Source organism: Mirounga angustirostris, unplaced genomic scaffold, assembly GCF_029215605.1.
Source record: "Mirounga angustirostris isolate CCGP_5_RB_7025 unplaced genomic scaffold, mMirAng1.0.hap1 SCAF_8, whole genome shotgun sequence".
In the NCBI taxonomy this organism is placed as follows: domain Eukaryota; kingdom Metazoa; phylum Chordata; class Mammalia; order Carnivora; family Phocidae; genus Mirounga; species Mirounga angustirostris.
In genome coordinates this window covers 90,641,294-90,657,609 of record NW_026991716.1, presented here as the reverse complement: position 1 = coordinate 90,657,609, position 16,316 = coordinate 90,641,294, and the positions used below count along the sequence as shown (strand labels likewise).

The 16,316-nt window shown below is 37.8% G+C and overlaps 1 protein-coding gene and 1 pseudogene across 2 annotated transcripts in view; one reads left to right on the top strand and one right to left on the bottom strand.

Annotated features, from left to right (window-relative positions):
* The window catches only part of LOC123837123 (programmed cell death protein 5-like), a 44,044-nt pseudogene extending 40,109 nt beyond the window's left edge, over positions 1-3,935 (top strand).
* LIN28B (lin-28 homolog B) overlaps positions 1-16,316 on the bottom strand; it is a 129,564-nt gene that overhangs the window by 51,502 nt on the left and 61,746 nt on the right. For both annotated transcript variants that reach the window (XM_054505478.1, XM_045866045.1), the window contains exon 3: positions 5,432-5,616. In XM_054505478.1, the coding sequence (XP_054361453.1) occupies positions 5,432-5,616 (185 nt within the window). The remainder of the gene's footprint in view (positions 1-5,431; positions 5,617-16,316) is intronic.

Here is a 16,316-nt window from a genome sequence, read left to right as displayed (position 1 = left end):
CTTTAAAACTTTTAGAAATTTCCACAATGTTTACAATTATTGAAATACAGATGTGGGTATATATGGGTGATGACCATACCATTTTTTTCAACTTCTTTGTATTCTGAAAATTTTCATAATAAAAAGTAAAAGGCGGGGGGGGGGGGCGACTGGCTGGGTCAGTCAGCAGAGCATGTGACTCTTGATCTCAGGGTCATGAGTTCAAGCCCCACATTGGGCTTAGAGCCTACTTAAAATTTTTAAAAATTAAAAACTTAAAAAGTAAAATGGAAGGAAATAGTAAGAAGAATCACACAAAATATTAAGAGAAAACAGCGTAACAGAAATTAATCCAAGAGCTGGTTCTTTGAAATAAAAAAATTCTTAAGGAAAAAATGCAACAAAAATAGATAATGGGAAGTGACTAGAAAATCCAGAATGTTTTAAGATTTTTGAGGATATTTTACATAACTAAGCTAATAAACATGAAAATCTGGATCAAAGCACAATTTTATTCTCATTATTAAGGCTTTCTCCAGAAGTAGACATAGTTAATAATCATAGAAGAAACCAAGAAAGTTACCAAAGGTCTCTGAGGTCTTTATTTAGGGAGCAAATCAGTGCCTTGGAGACTCTTCCGAACGTCAGTTAACACTGCCACATCCTGCTCTCTCTCTGTTTCAGTTTCTATACAAGAGCCTCTGTGCTGCTTATTTGATTATTTTATTGCAGTTTGTCTCTGTCACTTTACAAAAACGGTGGCACACAGAAAACTGGAATTGCTAATGCTAGTGACAAAAATTATAAACGTCGTGAACTATGTAGTTGGAAATCATTAGATACCAAATTGTGTAAAAGCTTTCATCGCAGTAAGACACACAACAAACAAGAGATCTTGAAGGAGTTATTCACCCTCTGATCACCACCAACTTATACCCTCTCATTCTTTCTAGCACCCCAACTGCAGCAATTTTAGAACCCCATCTGTAACCCACACACCACAAGCCTGCCACTTTTTCTGTCTTCACTCCTCACCTAGTTTATACTGCATAATCCATCATTACAACTGCTCCCTTGCATACATCATCAGTGCCCTCGCTTCTCTCCCTTTGTTATTCTCAGCTAGGAAAGCCCCAACTCTAATTAAATCCATCTTTCTATTTCACAGTTATAGCCATGAAGTCGCCAATGGCTGGAGAAAAAACAATCATACTGACTGACACTACTTTAAATTCATGTCCACTAATCGTCAGTGGGTTTTTGGTATAGCCTGGAATTCTACCTTTTCTCCACAATGCCCTAACTCTTTTAATTTCCTATTTCAAAAAATTTTTAAAGACTTACGTATTTATTGAGACGGGGTGGGGGGAGAGTGTGCACACCTGAGTTGAGGGAGAGGCAGAGGAAGAGAACTGTTAAGCAGACTCCCTAATGAGCATGGAGCCTGACATGGGGCTCGATCTCACAACCCATGAGATCATGACCTGAGCCGAAACCAAGAGTCAGACACTTAACCTACTGAGACACACAGGCACCCCTTAATTTCCTATTTCATACCTTCTTTCTTTTTAAATCTCCAAACCTTCTCTCCCAAGCAAGGAAATCATTCCAGCAATTGTCCTCCTCTTTCCTGCATGCTCAATCTTCCCTTTCTACTGGACCATTCCCACTGACACATTAGCAGGCTATATGTTCTTTGCCTCCTCAGCTGCTGCTTCATTTTTCTGCTCTCATTTATAGGAAACTCAAAAAATTGTCTATACTTGCTGTCTCCACTTCCTCTCCTTTCCTTCTGTTGAACACAACCCGCTTAGACTTTTACTCCCAACAGTCCACTGAATCTGAGCTTGTCAACTTCACCAGTGACTTCCTTGTTGCTAAATGCTCAAGTCCTGGTGGTCATCTTAATCATTTCACCATCAGCACCATTTCCAACACCAGAGACCCTTTCCTTCTTGAAATACTTCTTTCCTTGACTTCTGAGACAAAATCCTCTTGATTTTCCCATTTCCCTCCTTCTAACCTAATGCCTTTTGCTATTCCTCCTACTCTTCCTGCTCCCTAAGTGCTGGAGTGCCCCAGGGCTGGGTTGTTTTCTCTTTTCCATGTGTACTCACTCTGACAGTGATTTCGTTCAGTCTTAAGACTGTAAATATCTTTCTGTTGACTATTGTCAAGTTTTTGTCTATAGCCCTGGAACTCCATACTCATGTATCCATCTGCCATATCTATTTTCCCGTTTGAATGTCTACTATAAATCTCCAGCTTATACATATCTGACACCATACTTCCGATTTCCTGCTCCTTCCCTAGTCTTCTCCCTCTTGGTAAATGATCCCTCCAGCCTTCTGGCTGCTCAGGCCAAACAAACCTTGGAATCATCCTGAATATTCACTTTCTCTCACAGCCCACATCTGATCCAATAGTAAATCCTGTTGTCTCTACCTTCACAATGTCAGGATTTTTGTTGCTCACCTCTACTGCTACCATCCCAATCTGAACCACCATTATCTCTTTGCATTAATGAAACTGCCTCAGAATTGAGTGAAATTGTAGGACATCCAGCTGGTGTTGTGGAGAACAGTTTGGTGTGGGGGTAAAAATCTCCATACTTTTGGTGTCAGAAACCAAGTGCTGTGTAAAAGTAAAGCAGATACACAAGAGAAAAACAGTAGGGAAGAACTGGATTTTTCAGAGTGGGAAAGAAGAAAACAGAGTTCTTTCCTAAACAGCGAACTTCCAAATCAATAACAGCAAATGAACACCTTGATAGAAACATGAGCAAAGGACAAGAAACATGTAATTCATGGAAGAAAAAAATGAAAATTGACATAAAAATATATTTGACCTCTAATCTAATCAAAGGATGCAAAGGAAAAAAAGTGAGCTGTATCTCTTAACCTATGTCATTGGAAAAGATTTTTTTAAAGATTTATTTATATTTATTTATTTATTTGAGAGAGAGAGAGACAAAAAAAAGCGTATGCATGAGCAGGGGGAAAGGCAGAGGGAAAGGGAAAGAGAGAATCTCCAGCAGACTCCCCACTGAGCACAGAGCCTGATGCGGGGCTCAATCCCATGACCCTGAACCAAAATCAAGAGTCAGACACCCAATCAACCGAGCCACCCAAGTGCCCTGGAAAAGATTTTTAAAATGACATCATTCAGGGTTGCCTGGCTAGCTCGGCTGGTAGAGCATGTGACTCTTGATCTCAGGGTTCTGAGTTCAAGCCCCATATTGGGTATGGAGCCCACTTAAAAAAAAAATTCAGGGGTGACTGGGTGGCTCAGTCAGTTAAGCATCTGCCTTTGGCTCAGGTCACGATCTCAGGGTCCTGGGATCAAGCTCCGCATCAGGTTTCCTGCTCGCCGGCAGCCTGCTTCTTTCTCCCTCTCCTCCTTGCTTGTGCTCTCTCTCTCATATCTCTGTCTCTGTCTCTCAAATAAATAAATAAAATCTTAAAAAATAAAATAAATTGAAAAAACATTCAAAAATGTATATTTAAGGGAGAGCCCTCGGAGCGTGGCCACGGCTAACCAACCCCGGACCGCCGCAGCACGGCGGAGGAGGGGCTGGAGGCTCTGAGGAAGCAGAGGCCGGCCAGACTGCGGGCGAAGCACCGGGATCCTGGCCATGCAGCACAACGGAGGCAAAGCACAGGGAAGCAGAAATGAGAAACAGTATCTTAGCCCAAGTCCTGGATCAGTCAGACCGGGCCCGCTTCAGTAACTTAGCACTTGTAAAAGCCCGAAAAAACTAAAGCAGTAGAGAATTACCTCATACAGATGGCAAGATATGGACAAGTGAGTGGGAAGGTATCAGAACAAGGTTTAATAGAAATCCTTGAAAAAGTAAGCCAACAAACAGAAAAGAAAACCACAGTTAAATTTAACAGAAGAAAAGTCATGGACTCTGATGAAGAGAACGATTATTGAAATTTAAGATGTTTAGAGACTGGAACTTAATGGAACAGTTCTAGGACAGATAATGCTGGGTAGAAGTAAGATCTGATTGTTTACTTTGTTTATTGTCTATATGCCTTTTAAAAAAATAAACTTATGCCAAAAAAAATGTATATTTAAGGGGAGCCTGGCTGGCTCAGTTGGTAGAGCATGTGACTCTTGATCTTGGGATTGTAAATTCGAACCTTAGGTTGGGTGCAGAGATTACTTAAAAAAATAATAAAAATCTTAAAAATAAAATGACATCATTCTATGAACAGTCCTTTTTGAAGGGGTTGTATATTGGCCCTAATCATTTCTGGAGAACAGTTTGGACATAGATACCAAAAATTTTTAAATGCCTTGTTTTTGACCCAGATTTTTCAGTATTTATCCCAAGGATATAATCAGATAATTTTTCAAAAACATACATATACAGATTCCCACTGTGGTACTACTGAAAAGGTCAAAATATTCAAAATAGCTTAATTTTAACAAATTACTTCAGCACTGTTTAAATTCTGGTGCATTCAAAAAATAAATTTTCGGGGCGCCTAGGTGGCTTAGTCGTTAAGCGTCTGCCTTCGGCTCCGGTCACGAACCCAGGGTCCTGGGATCGAGCCCCGCATCGGGCTCCCTGCTCTGCGGGAAGCCTGCTTCTCCCTCTCCCACTCCCCCTGCTTGTGTTCCCTCTCTCGCTGTGTCTCTCTCTATCAAATAAATAAATAAAATCTTTAAAAAAAAATAAGTAAATTCTGGTATATTCACACAGTGGGAATTTATGCAGGTGCTAATGATTGATATGAAATGTTCCTTGATATACTGTTAAATGAAAAAAAATTCAAGTTTTAAAATACTGCATATATATTATGAGTCCCACCTTAGTTAGGATTTCAAGTGATTTTTTTCCTGACTTTATAATTTTTTATATTGTTTGAATTTTTTTATACATCAGTTATCTTTTAAAAACAGACAAAACAATAAAGGCATTTTCATTTGAAAAAAACAGGTGAGGTGTTAAGATGTACAGAGGAATAGCACTGTCTGTTGGGAATCCTGACTCCTCATTTGTGATCTCAGAACAATCTGGTGGAAATAGTGTAGAGTTCAAATTGCAAGATAGCTCATATTCTTTTTTGTTTTAAAGATTTTATTTATTTACTTATTTTTTTTTTATTTATTTGTCAGAGAGAGAAAGAGAGAGAGCACAAGCAGGGGGAGTGGCAGGCAGAGGGAGAAGCAGGCTCCCCATTGAGCAGGGAGCCCACCATGGGACTGGATCCCAGGACCCCGGGATCATGACTGAGCAGAAGTCAGCCACTTAATCGACTGAGCCACCCAGGCATCCTGATAGCCTATATTCCTGATAAAGTTTATTCAACTACACAATGGTGGCATTTTTTTTACTTTGGTTAAATTATATTAAGTCCAATATAATAAAAATGAAAAAGATTTTCAGAATTTTTTCCCAAGTACAATAAACTCATAAACTAACAAAGTAAATGATTACCTATCTCCCTTTGGTTTTCTTTTTTGTAGTGTCTTCCCTTTGGGTCTTCTTTCACTTCCTAAACAGGGGTTCCCACCAGGTCCAGTTACCCGTATTGATTCAAGGCCTTTGGAAGATTTTTTAAATGTGAATTCCACTGGTTCTCCTTCTTTTAGGCTTCTAAATCCTTCCATGAATAATTTGCTCTGTAAAGAACAGGGGAGGGACAGAGAGAAAGAGAAATCATGATTATCAATACTTTAAAGTTTTCTCTATGATTTAAAAATTAATATAGGAAGATATTCATTACTATCCATTATTAGGTATAAAGTCTCTTTTAAGTTCAGTAAAACTTATACCATTTTCAAATTTCCTGTTACACTGCTGCAATGGAAGATAAACTAATACCATTTTAAAAGCAATTTGGCAATACTTACAAAAATTTTAATGTGCATATTATTTGACCCAGCAATTCCATGCCAAGGACTCTCCTACAGACATACTCACACACAAAGGTTCAAAAACAAAAGCAAAAGAAGACCTATATCAAAATTCACTACAGCACTGTCTGTTAAAAAAAAAACTACAACTACCGAACTGGAGGGTATTATGCTAAGCGAAATAAGTCAAACAGAGAAAGACATGTATCATATGACCTCACTGATATGAGGAATTCTTAATCTCAGGAAACAAACTGAGGGTTGCTGGAGTGGGGGGTGGGGTGGGAGGGATGGGGTGACTGGGTGATAGACACTGGGGAGGGTATGTGCTCAGGTAAGTGCTGTGAATTGTGCAAGACTGTTGAATCTCAGATCTGTACCTCTGAAACAAATAATGCAATATATGTTAAGAAAAAAAAAAAAGAAGAAGGTAGCAGGAGGCAAAGAATGAAGGGGGGGAAATCGGAGGGGTAGACGAACCATGAGAGATGATGGACTCTGAAAAACAAACTGAGGGTTCTAGAGGGGAGGGGGGTGGGAGGATGGGTTAGCCTGGTGATGGGTACTGAGGAGGGCACGGTCCGCATGGAGCACTGGGTGTTATGCACAAACAATGAACCATGGAACACTACATCTAAAACTAATGATGTAATGTATGGGGATTAACATAACAATAAAAAAATTAAAAAAAAAACTACAACTACCCTATCAATGGAAAACTGATTACACAAATTACAGTACAGCTATATAATGTAATATTATTGAGCCATTAAAGGAAGATCTACATGTCTTGCCATTTGTGACATGGACGGAACTAGAGAGTATTATCCTAAATGAAATGAGTCAGAGAAAGACAAAACTGTATGATTTCACTTATATGTGGAATCTAAAAAACAAAACAAACAAAGCAGAAATAGATCCATAAATACAGAGAACAAACTGATGGTCGGGGCAAAATGGATGAAAAGCAGTGGGAGGTACACACTTCCAGTTATGGAAAGAATAAACCACAAGGATGAAAAGTCATAAGGAATATAGTCAATGAAAGTGTAATAGCACTTTCATTGTATGGGAACGATGGGCGCTACACTTGTGGTGAACACAGCATAATGTATAAACTTGGCCAATCACTACGCTGTGCACCTGAAGCTAATGTAACAGTATGGGTCAAGTATACGTCAATAAAAAAACATAATTTTTAGAAAGATCTACAGGTATTAATGTGAAAAAATAAACATGTAATACCATTGAGTAAAAATATATAGGGCAAAGAACAGCCTATTTACCATAATGCCATCTATATAAATAAGGTTTTTTTTTTAAGATTTTATTTATTTGCCACAGAGAGAGAGAGAGAGAGAGAGCGAGCACAAGCAGGGGGAGCAGCAGGCAAAGGGAGAAGGAGAAGCCGGCTCCTCATGGAGCAGGGAGCTCCATGCAGGGCTCAATCCCAGGACCCCGGGATCAGGACCTGAGCAAAAGGCAGATGACACCCAGATGCCCCTATAAATAAGTTTTTTAAAAGATACATGTGTATTTATATAGAGATGGGGTTTGACACAGCAGACAGCAAATCATAAAGTCATTTTCTTCAGTTCTTTTTTTTGGAAAGTGGCAAAGCTTGTTGGTATACACATTATCATAATTTGAAAGGACAAAGATTTTCTTTTTCTTTTTTTAACTGAATTTTATTATGTTAATCACCATATATTACATCATTAGTTTTTGATGTAGTGTTCCATGATTCATTGTTTGTGAAACAGATTTTCTAATTTGAAAGATGGTTGATTTTTGTGGGAAAAAAAAGTTTCCTGATTGCAAAAGTGTAACCTTGGTTACAAATATTAATTGGCTCTTTTGATCTAACTCTTTTCATCAAAGTCAATATGCCAATTCAAAATATACTAAAAATAATTAAATCATTAGTTTTATTTCTTAAAACACCTTTGTGTATTTTATGGGTCTAATTTGGAATATCATATAGTTTTCAAAGACTTTTATGAATTTGGGGGCAAAAGGAAGCAAAACTAAATATGATGGGAACCCCTAGGTCAAGTCCATTTCTTTAAGTAAACAACCATTCCAACTCTTTTCTGTTTATCCATAAATTTAAGGGATTTGAGTTTCCCCACATGTGTTCTATGGCACAATGGTTCCGAGAAAGACTCCCTGAACAAAGGATTCTGTGGTCAAATAAGTTTGTGAAATGCTCTATCTTGTGTTTCTCCTTAGTTGAGTCACATTAGCATATTAAAGTCTCTGAGATTCTATACCCCTCCCCTCCGCCACCTAAATGAAAATCTTGTTTGACTGTGTTTATTTAACCCGGCAATTTCCTGACCAAATTGATCCCAGAGCCCTTTCTTTATGACTACAGTTGTCAAGCATACTTAGGGAAATACTGGACCACAAAGTCTTTACTCCTTCCAAGTCCATGACTCTAAAGGCAGCTGAATAACTACATACAACCAAATAATTATATGGAACAAATAAAAACAACACTTCAAAATTCAAGACTAAAGGAGACTATTCATGGTGAAAGTAATATGACACATGAAAACAGGGTTTTTAACCAGTCAACTGATGCTTCAAAATTCTTCATGTGGGGGCGCCTGGGTGGCTCAGTCGTGATGCGTCTGCCTTCAGCTCAGGTCATTATCCCAGGGTCCTGGGATCGAGTCCCACATCAGGCTCCCTGCTCAGCAGGAAGCCCGCTTCTCCCTCTCCCACTCCCCCTGCTTGTGTTCCCTCTCTCACTGTCTCTCTCTGTCAAATAAATAAATAAAATCTTTAAAAAAAAAAAAAATCCTTCATGTGGAAGTCTGCAATTTGGCAGCACCTTTTTTGCTGTCTGATGCTATGCAGAAGTCGGGCGGGGGGGCGGATCACAACTGCCTATACTCCTTAAAATTTAAAAAAAAAAATTGTTTTTAAAGCTTTATTTAATATTTTAAAATCTTTTTTTTTTCTCCGAAGCTTTCTCCTCACTAATTATAAATAGTTCTTTTGCTTTCATTTCTCACTTCCTACTCAAGAAAATGCAGATTACCAAATCAGATGAAGTGGAGCATACACAAGTCAGCTATAGCAATTAAGAGAATGAAGGGACAACAGTTTTAATTAGAGCTATCATATGTTCTTATGTTTTGTTTCTGTAATAAAAATTCTATCACTTATGTCTTCACATTTCCTGGTATATGGGTGTACTTCATTTTCTATTATTACAGTTTTTGACAGGTATCATTTATAAGTGAATTGCTTCTCCAAATCTAAAGTTAAATTCTACTCTTATGGACCACGAAGTTCTGGCTATTTCTCATGGTATTCTTAAAGAATATTTTTTTAAATTCTATCTTGTATTGCTCCTTCCCCAAATTAGTACATAAGGCAATTTAGATTCATACTAATTGACAAGAATTATTGACAAGAAACAATAATACCCCTAAGAAATTATGATGGCTTTGCAAGAAACAGATAAGGATTCACAGAGAATATTGTTATCTTTGTTACTATATCAAAATTGCTGCTACATAGGTGGGAAAGATTTGTTAAAAGATGGGGAATTCTCTATTCTTTCTTCACAAAAATCAACTTCTCCCCTTGACTCAACAATTTTTATTAAAGGTGCCTCCATTTTTCTAGTCACACTGATTCCAATCCTTAGTTATACCCAAACTGTTCACTGAATCTTGTGAATTCTTACTTCATAATCTCTATTATCTGCCCCAACCATTTCATTGGATTGCCACTGCCCTACTTCAGGCCCTAACTATCTCCTACCTGGTTAACCATAATGGTTTCCTTATTGGTATTTCAGCACCAAGTCTCCTCCCTACTTCATAGCATCTTCCATATCTACACATTCTCTCAGAATAAATCTTACCCTACTAGTCTCCTGTCTCAACATTCTACAATATCTCTCCTAGACTGTAGGTTGAGACCATTCATAATCCTCTAGTTATACTTTCCACTTCTTTTCCCATTACTGTAAATCACAATTCCTCCAATTAATAAAGCTGGCCGACTTGTACTTCCTTGAACACACTTTATGTTTTCTCATCTCTGCACTCCAGCTTATGCTGGTGGGGATGCACGCTCCTAGTCAGAGCTCTCTATCAAAATCTTACTCAAGATTCCAGACCAGTTCAAATGATCCTTTATGTAATCATCCTCAACTGCTGCAAGTTGTAAATTCTCTCCTCTTTCACTTAATTGATTCTTCTGTATAATTTTCACAATATACTGCTGTGTAATGCAGATACTTGTGCAGGCCTTACTTTTTATTTGCTCTTTTGGCTTTATCTTCTCCTGAAGGCCAGGGATTTTGATATATATCTTAGTATTTCCCAAAGGGCTTATTTAGCAAAATGCCTGCAAACAGATATCATTCAGTGTGTACTTAAAAGAATTCTAGACTTAGCAATAGTAAGATCCTTAAGGGTTATTTAATCCAACTCCCACTTGAAAAAAAAAAAAGGCGAACTGAACTTGAAGGACTTAAGTGAATTACTCATGCAAAGTCAAATTTTTAGGCTCCTACCTCTACTACATAAAATAAATTCTCATATTTTTCATGTCAAGGTGACACTGTGTATAGTACATGTGGAATAAAGAAAATACTTATAGGATTATAATGTTTCATGGTAATAGCGTTATTTTCTAACTCCATTCCTTGTTCTTCCTTATACCCATATTCTCTAATCATCCTCATTGAGATGCCAAACAATCCATCAAATTCTGCCCATGGTGAACCAAGAATGCAGATTTATGTAGATTTTTCCTTGACCTACATATAAGACCTTCATAAGGCAAGACTTTGGTGTTTGGGCTTATATGTCATCTGTGACATTTGTTTGGACAAAACAGAAGTTTATTCTCTATAGGACAGAATCACAGTTATTGAATGAATAAATGAACAAAGGAAAGAAGAAGCATTTAGAAGAAGCTGCTGACATGCCTACTAAGATATCAGGCACTTACAATAAGAAGACGCCAATTTTGAATGTGTTCATATTAAGTTAATTCATCTGACACTTTTTATTCATGTTCTTCTTCCTCTAATCAAATAAGGCTCCCTTTTCTCCCACTTCCTTTTATTCCAAATTTTTAAATGCATTGTTGCTCAAATTTATTTCAGAATTAGAAAAATACTGGCTTTCGATTTCCTCACTATACTCCCTCTCCTCCTCCCAATCATTTTTAAATGACTTGCAAAGAATGGCAGTAATATGGAGACAGATGAGAACGGTCCATTTGTCAAGTACTTCTATCCCACCTTCCAGTTAGTAATAGGATTACTTATCTCTCTTGGCACATGCTATTTCTTTGCAACTAGATTGGGAAGGCTCTGAAGTGTTGCTACAGTTTTGTCTTTGTTTCTCCTTAGGAAGCTTAAGCTGACTTCCAGTTCAAGATAGCAGGGTGATCAAACACATGCCTCATGTTATTCTTTAAAAGCCATCAAAATGACAGTAAAATAATAAAGAGAAATAGATTCATAAGAAAGAAGAGAAATAAGAGAAGTGCCATCAGGGCACCTAGGTGGCTCAGTCGGTTAAGTGTCTGACTCTTGATTTCAGCTCAGGTCATGAACTCAAGGCTGTGAGATCAAGCCCTGGGTCGGGCTCCATGCTGGGTATGGAGCCTGCTTAAGATTCTCTCTCCTTCTGCCCCCACCTTAAAAAAAGAAAGAGCCTCTCCCTCTGCCCCCCAAAAAAGAGGGGTGCCATCAACAGAAAGCAGAATTCAAGAAATTTCTGGAAGTTAGAGAGCTGAGTGGGGTGCCAGGCTGGCTGTCGGAAGAGTATGCGACTCTTGATCTTGGGGTTGTGAATTCGAACCCCATGTTGGGTGTAGACATTACTAAAAAAAGAAAAAGAGAGAGAGCTGGCTGATTAATTAAATTGAAGGAGCCACACCCTATAAACTAATAAAAGAGGCTACAGCAGAAGTAGAATCCAATATTCCTAACAGAACCCAGAGACTGTGTTGAGTCTCAATATGTACAATGAAGAGCAAGAGAACGAGGTGGGCTTGAAACCAAGGGGATTAATGGAAGGTTTGTAAATGGACTAGATGCCCATTTTATCCTCCCCTCCCTATACCCACCTATACACATGAAAACAGCCAAAATTAACCCGATGCAAATATTATAAGGCTGTTTTCTAAGACACTGAAGGAAGTATCTGGGCAACTGTTGAAATAATGGATCCTACACACAAATTCTTATTTACTCTGGTAATTTAGAGTTTGTTGGTACAGGAGCTGTCCCCTTCCCAGTCAACCTTCAATCATTCCTATCTCTCATTCTTATCCTTCATTCATATAGCTGCAGGGTCAACCAAGAATCACAAAACATGCAGCATAGTAAAAAAAGGTCAAGATAAATGAGGAAACAAAAGAAATTTCATGCACCATGTAATTAGTATCTCCAGAGATATCTGAAACAATATAACATCAATAAAACAAAAAACCACAACCAGAGAATTAAAAAAGCACTCTCATAAAGTCAAAAATGATAGTTGAAATCAAATGGGTTGGAAGTAAAAGGTTAGAAAATCACTCAGGGGATAGAATAAATGGACCCCCCAAAATGAAATACATGAGTGAATATTTCAGAAGTACAGAGGATTAATCTAAAAGGGAGAGATAACAAAGAAGATGAAGGAAGAAAAACGAAATATAAGAAAATTACCCAGAGCTAAGGGAAATACCAAGGAGAGGCCTATATTGGGTGGAGGCATTACTGAAACTTTTACACAAGATGTACATTTTTGAGTACATGAAGACAGATTTTTTTTTATTAAAGATTTTTATTTATTTATTTGAGAGAGAGAGAGCATGAGAGGAGGGAGGGTCAGAGGGAGAAGCAGACTCCCCGCTGAGCAGGGAGCCCGATGTGGGACTCGATCCAGGGACTCCGGCATCATGACCTGAGCCGAAGGCAGTCGCCTAACCAACTGAGCCACACAGGCGTCCCCATGAAGAGAGACTTTAATGGGGACAGAAGATAGTAATACAAACTGAGCTAACAGTTCAACCACATGCTTGTGCTGCAGTATAGTTAATACATGTCTGTGATAACCAGAGGCTTAGTTTAAGGGTATTATTAAGGGGGTGAACAAAAATGAAGTGGAAAATGCTGGTTAAAGCCAGATAATGGAAAATTTTAATTGCCATCCCAAGCATTTTATTGTGTCTGAAATAAAAATCTGCTTGAATTTTTTCCCTGGCTTTTAGAAGTAGGAAGATCAAATGTATGGTTTAAAAAATTTAACTTCCTTGGCAATACTGTGGATGTGTGGGGGATATGAGCAATCTGTGTGGGGGTGCCTGTTACAAGGAAACTATTATAGTCTTAGCAAGAGATTCTTAAAACTAACCTGAAAGATGAAAGAAGGAATTGATTTTGCAAAAAACACTTCAGGAGTCATACATATCACCTGCTCTAAATTATTACTTGCCCCATATAACAATTCACTGTTAAAATGGATAGTGATGTTATAACTGTAATATAAACATCTTTACAAGACTGGTCCAAGAGCTTCACCAAGAAAGGACCATCTGTAACTCAGTCACTTGGGAGACAACTCAAAAAACCAAAATCGGGCTTTTCCCCTTCTTTTACTACCATTCCTTGAACACGTCAATCAAGATCTTGATAGTTGGCTTTCTCTAACTATAACAACAATTTAAAATGATTTGCTGCATTTTTAAGACAGCATAATGAGAATATAATTAAAAATTAAATTGTAGGGGTGCCTGGGTGGCTCAGTTGGTTAAGTGTCAGACTCTTGGTTTTGGCTTGGGTCATGATCTCAGGATCCTGGAATCAAGCCCCGTGTCTGGCTCCTGCTCAGCAGGAAGTCTTGAGAGTCTCTCCCTCTCTCTCCTTCTGCCCTTCCCCCATGCTCACGTTCTCTCTCTCTCTCTAAAATAAAATAAATAAATCTTTAAAAAAATCAAATTAGAAGAATTCCAGTCCAATAAAGCTGGGTGATAGAGGTATGTTAAAAAAAAAAAAAAATTCCTGAATAACTAAGTTAATATTAGTAGGTTAAGGAGCCGAAAAACTTCATGAAAATTCAAATATATTGTTTCTTTTCAACATTTTTATGAGGCAAAGACTGTTTTTCTCTAATGTAGTAGTGGAAAAATACACCATTTGTTAAGGACAATTAATTATTACACAATATACAGTTGTAGAGGTATTATACAACACGCATGAGCAATTCTGGGACTCCTAAAGATTATATGCTTTTGATCTACATGCCAAGATACTCCAAGATAATTAATCCTGCACCCACAAGAACACATCAGAAAGATCACTGGACTAAGTGGGGATCTAACCTTGGCTCCACAACTAAAGTGTGGTGCAACCACAGATAAACTGCTTACCATTGGGTGAGTCTCCCCCCTCTTCTTTTTGTTATAGATACAGATCTCTATCCTTCGTTATAACACTTCTGAAAAAAAATCTGTGACTTCACTGTCTTTGTAGACATAAATGGAAATAAATGAACTATATGTTAGCCAATGTTGAAATTTCCTTTTATGTATTATTTCTCAATTTACTGAATAGCAAGACTTTAGTTCTTACTTAACTCAAATTCCTTAAGAAAACAAAAACTAAAAGAAATATGGTAGTGGTGTCAAGTATACTCAAATAAGAGAATTAAAAAAAAAAAAGAAAGACATGTGCTGGCACTCTAGAAGTTGATGTTTACCGACCTTTACCGAAATAGATCAAATCTAGTTGAACCCCAGTCAAATCACTAAATTTCACATAAACAGAGTAAAAAATGGGATTTTTCTACTTTTCTTGAATATGAAAGGAAGCCTTTAGAAAGTCCCTCCATCTGGCCTGTCCTTCAAAATCGAAAAGGGCAGCACTAAAAACTAGCAACGCTACTGGGATGGCATTTAAAAAGGCATCATGAAAAGCATACAGGGATTAAAGCTGGATTTGAATACTGGGTTTGAATCCTAATCCTACTACTTACAACCTCAAGCTGCATGACCATAAACATATTTAAAAAAAAGTTGTGCCCCAGTTTATCTATCAACCCACGATAATAATAACTTCCACGAATTAAAAATATCTACTACAGTTATTGTTAGATTCCAAGTAATTAGTGTAAAATGCCTAAAAACAGTGCTTGGCATACTGAATAGCATTACAATAAATAGTTTCTACTATTTTGATAAGTATCCAGTCTGTGCCTCTACCTTCTGACACAAGTATGGGAGAGGCAGGAGAAAACAAACAGATTCAAGAACCTATTCACAAACAGGCACTGTGCCGAATGCTTTCACTTGTTGTCCCATTGGATCCAACTTAACCCTACCTCTAACACCCACTTGGCAAATGTCTGCATATTACTGAGTTGGTTTAAACATTATCTCATCTTCAAACGCTTCATGACATTCTTGAGCAAATACAGGCATGCTTTTCCAGTGCTCCAATTATACATGGTATATATCACCATTATAACACTTATTATATTGCATTATTATGTGTCTATTTTCTTATAAGGCTACAAACATCCTGAGAGGAAATATTAGAATTTTTCATTTCAATCCTCACGCCTAAAACCATCCCGGAGACACAGCAGGTGCTCAAAATATATTTGAGGCAAGTGAGGAGAATCAGGGTGGTGGGGAGTAAAGGAAAAGAGGAAGGGAGGAGGAGAAAGTAACTGTAACCTTCTCTCTTTCAGATGAGGACACTGAGAGACCCAAGGTCAAATATGATGAATGGTAGAGCCAGAACTCAGAACCAGATGTTTGACACCAAAAGCCCTTAAAAATAGCATGATGCTTAGTGCAGCATTCTCCAGAATGTTTCATTGTTCCCTCGATACCATAATCACAATATGAAGATTTAGAACATTGAAGCTATAGGCCTCCTCAATGTATGTTCATCTTTTATTCCTTGTTTTAATTCTTCTTAAAAATTTTTCTGTAAAACTTCTTAGCTGATAGATTCAATTGTAGGAAATTAATTCTTATTGTAGGACATCTTATTTTACTGCCTCTCTTTGAAAATAAGAGATATTTAATACATGATGGCTACATAATTTTTTTTTTTTTTAAATCCCTATCGGGGTGCCTGGGTGGCTCAGTCAGTTAAACATCAGCCCTTGGCTCAGGTCATGATCCCAGGGTCCTGGGATCGAGCCCCGCATTGGGCTCCCTGCTCAGCGGAGAGCCTGCTTCCCCCTCTCCCTCTGCCTGCTGCTTGGCCTACTTGTGTTCTCTGTCAAATAAATAAATAAAATCTTTTAAAATAAATAAATAAAAATCCCTATCAAATCTAAGCTTCAATGATATTCATGTTTCATGAAATTGAAAGGATTATATATTTCACTTAGATCTTACTTATAAAAAATACATCCCAACAAATGGTGCTGGATTAACTGACATCTGCATGCAAAAAAAAAAGATTCCAAACAGTTCTTATGCAT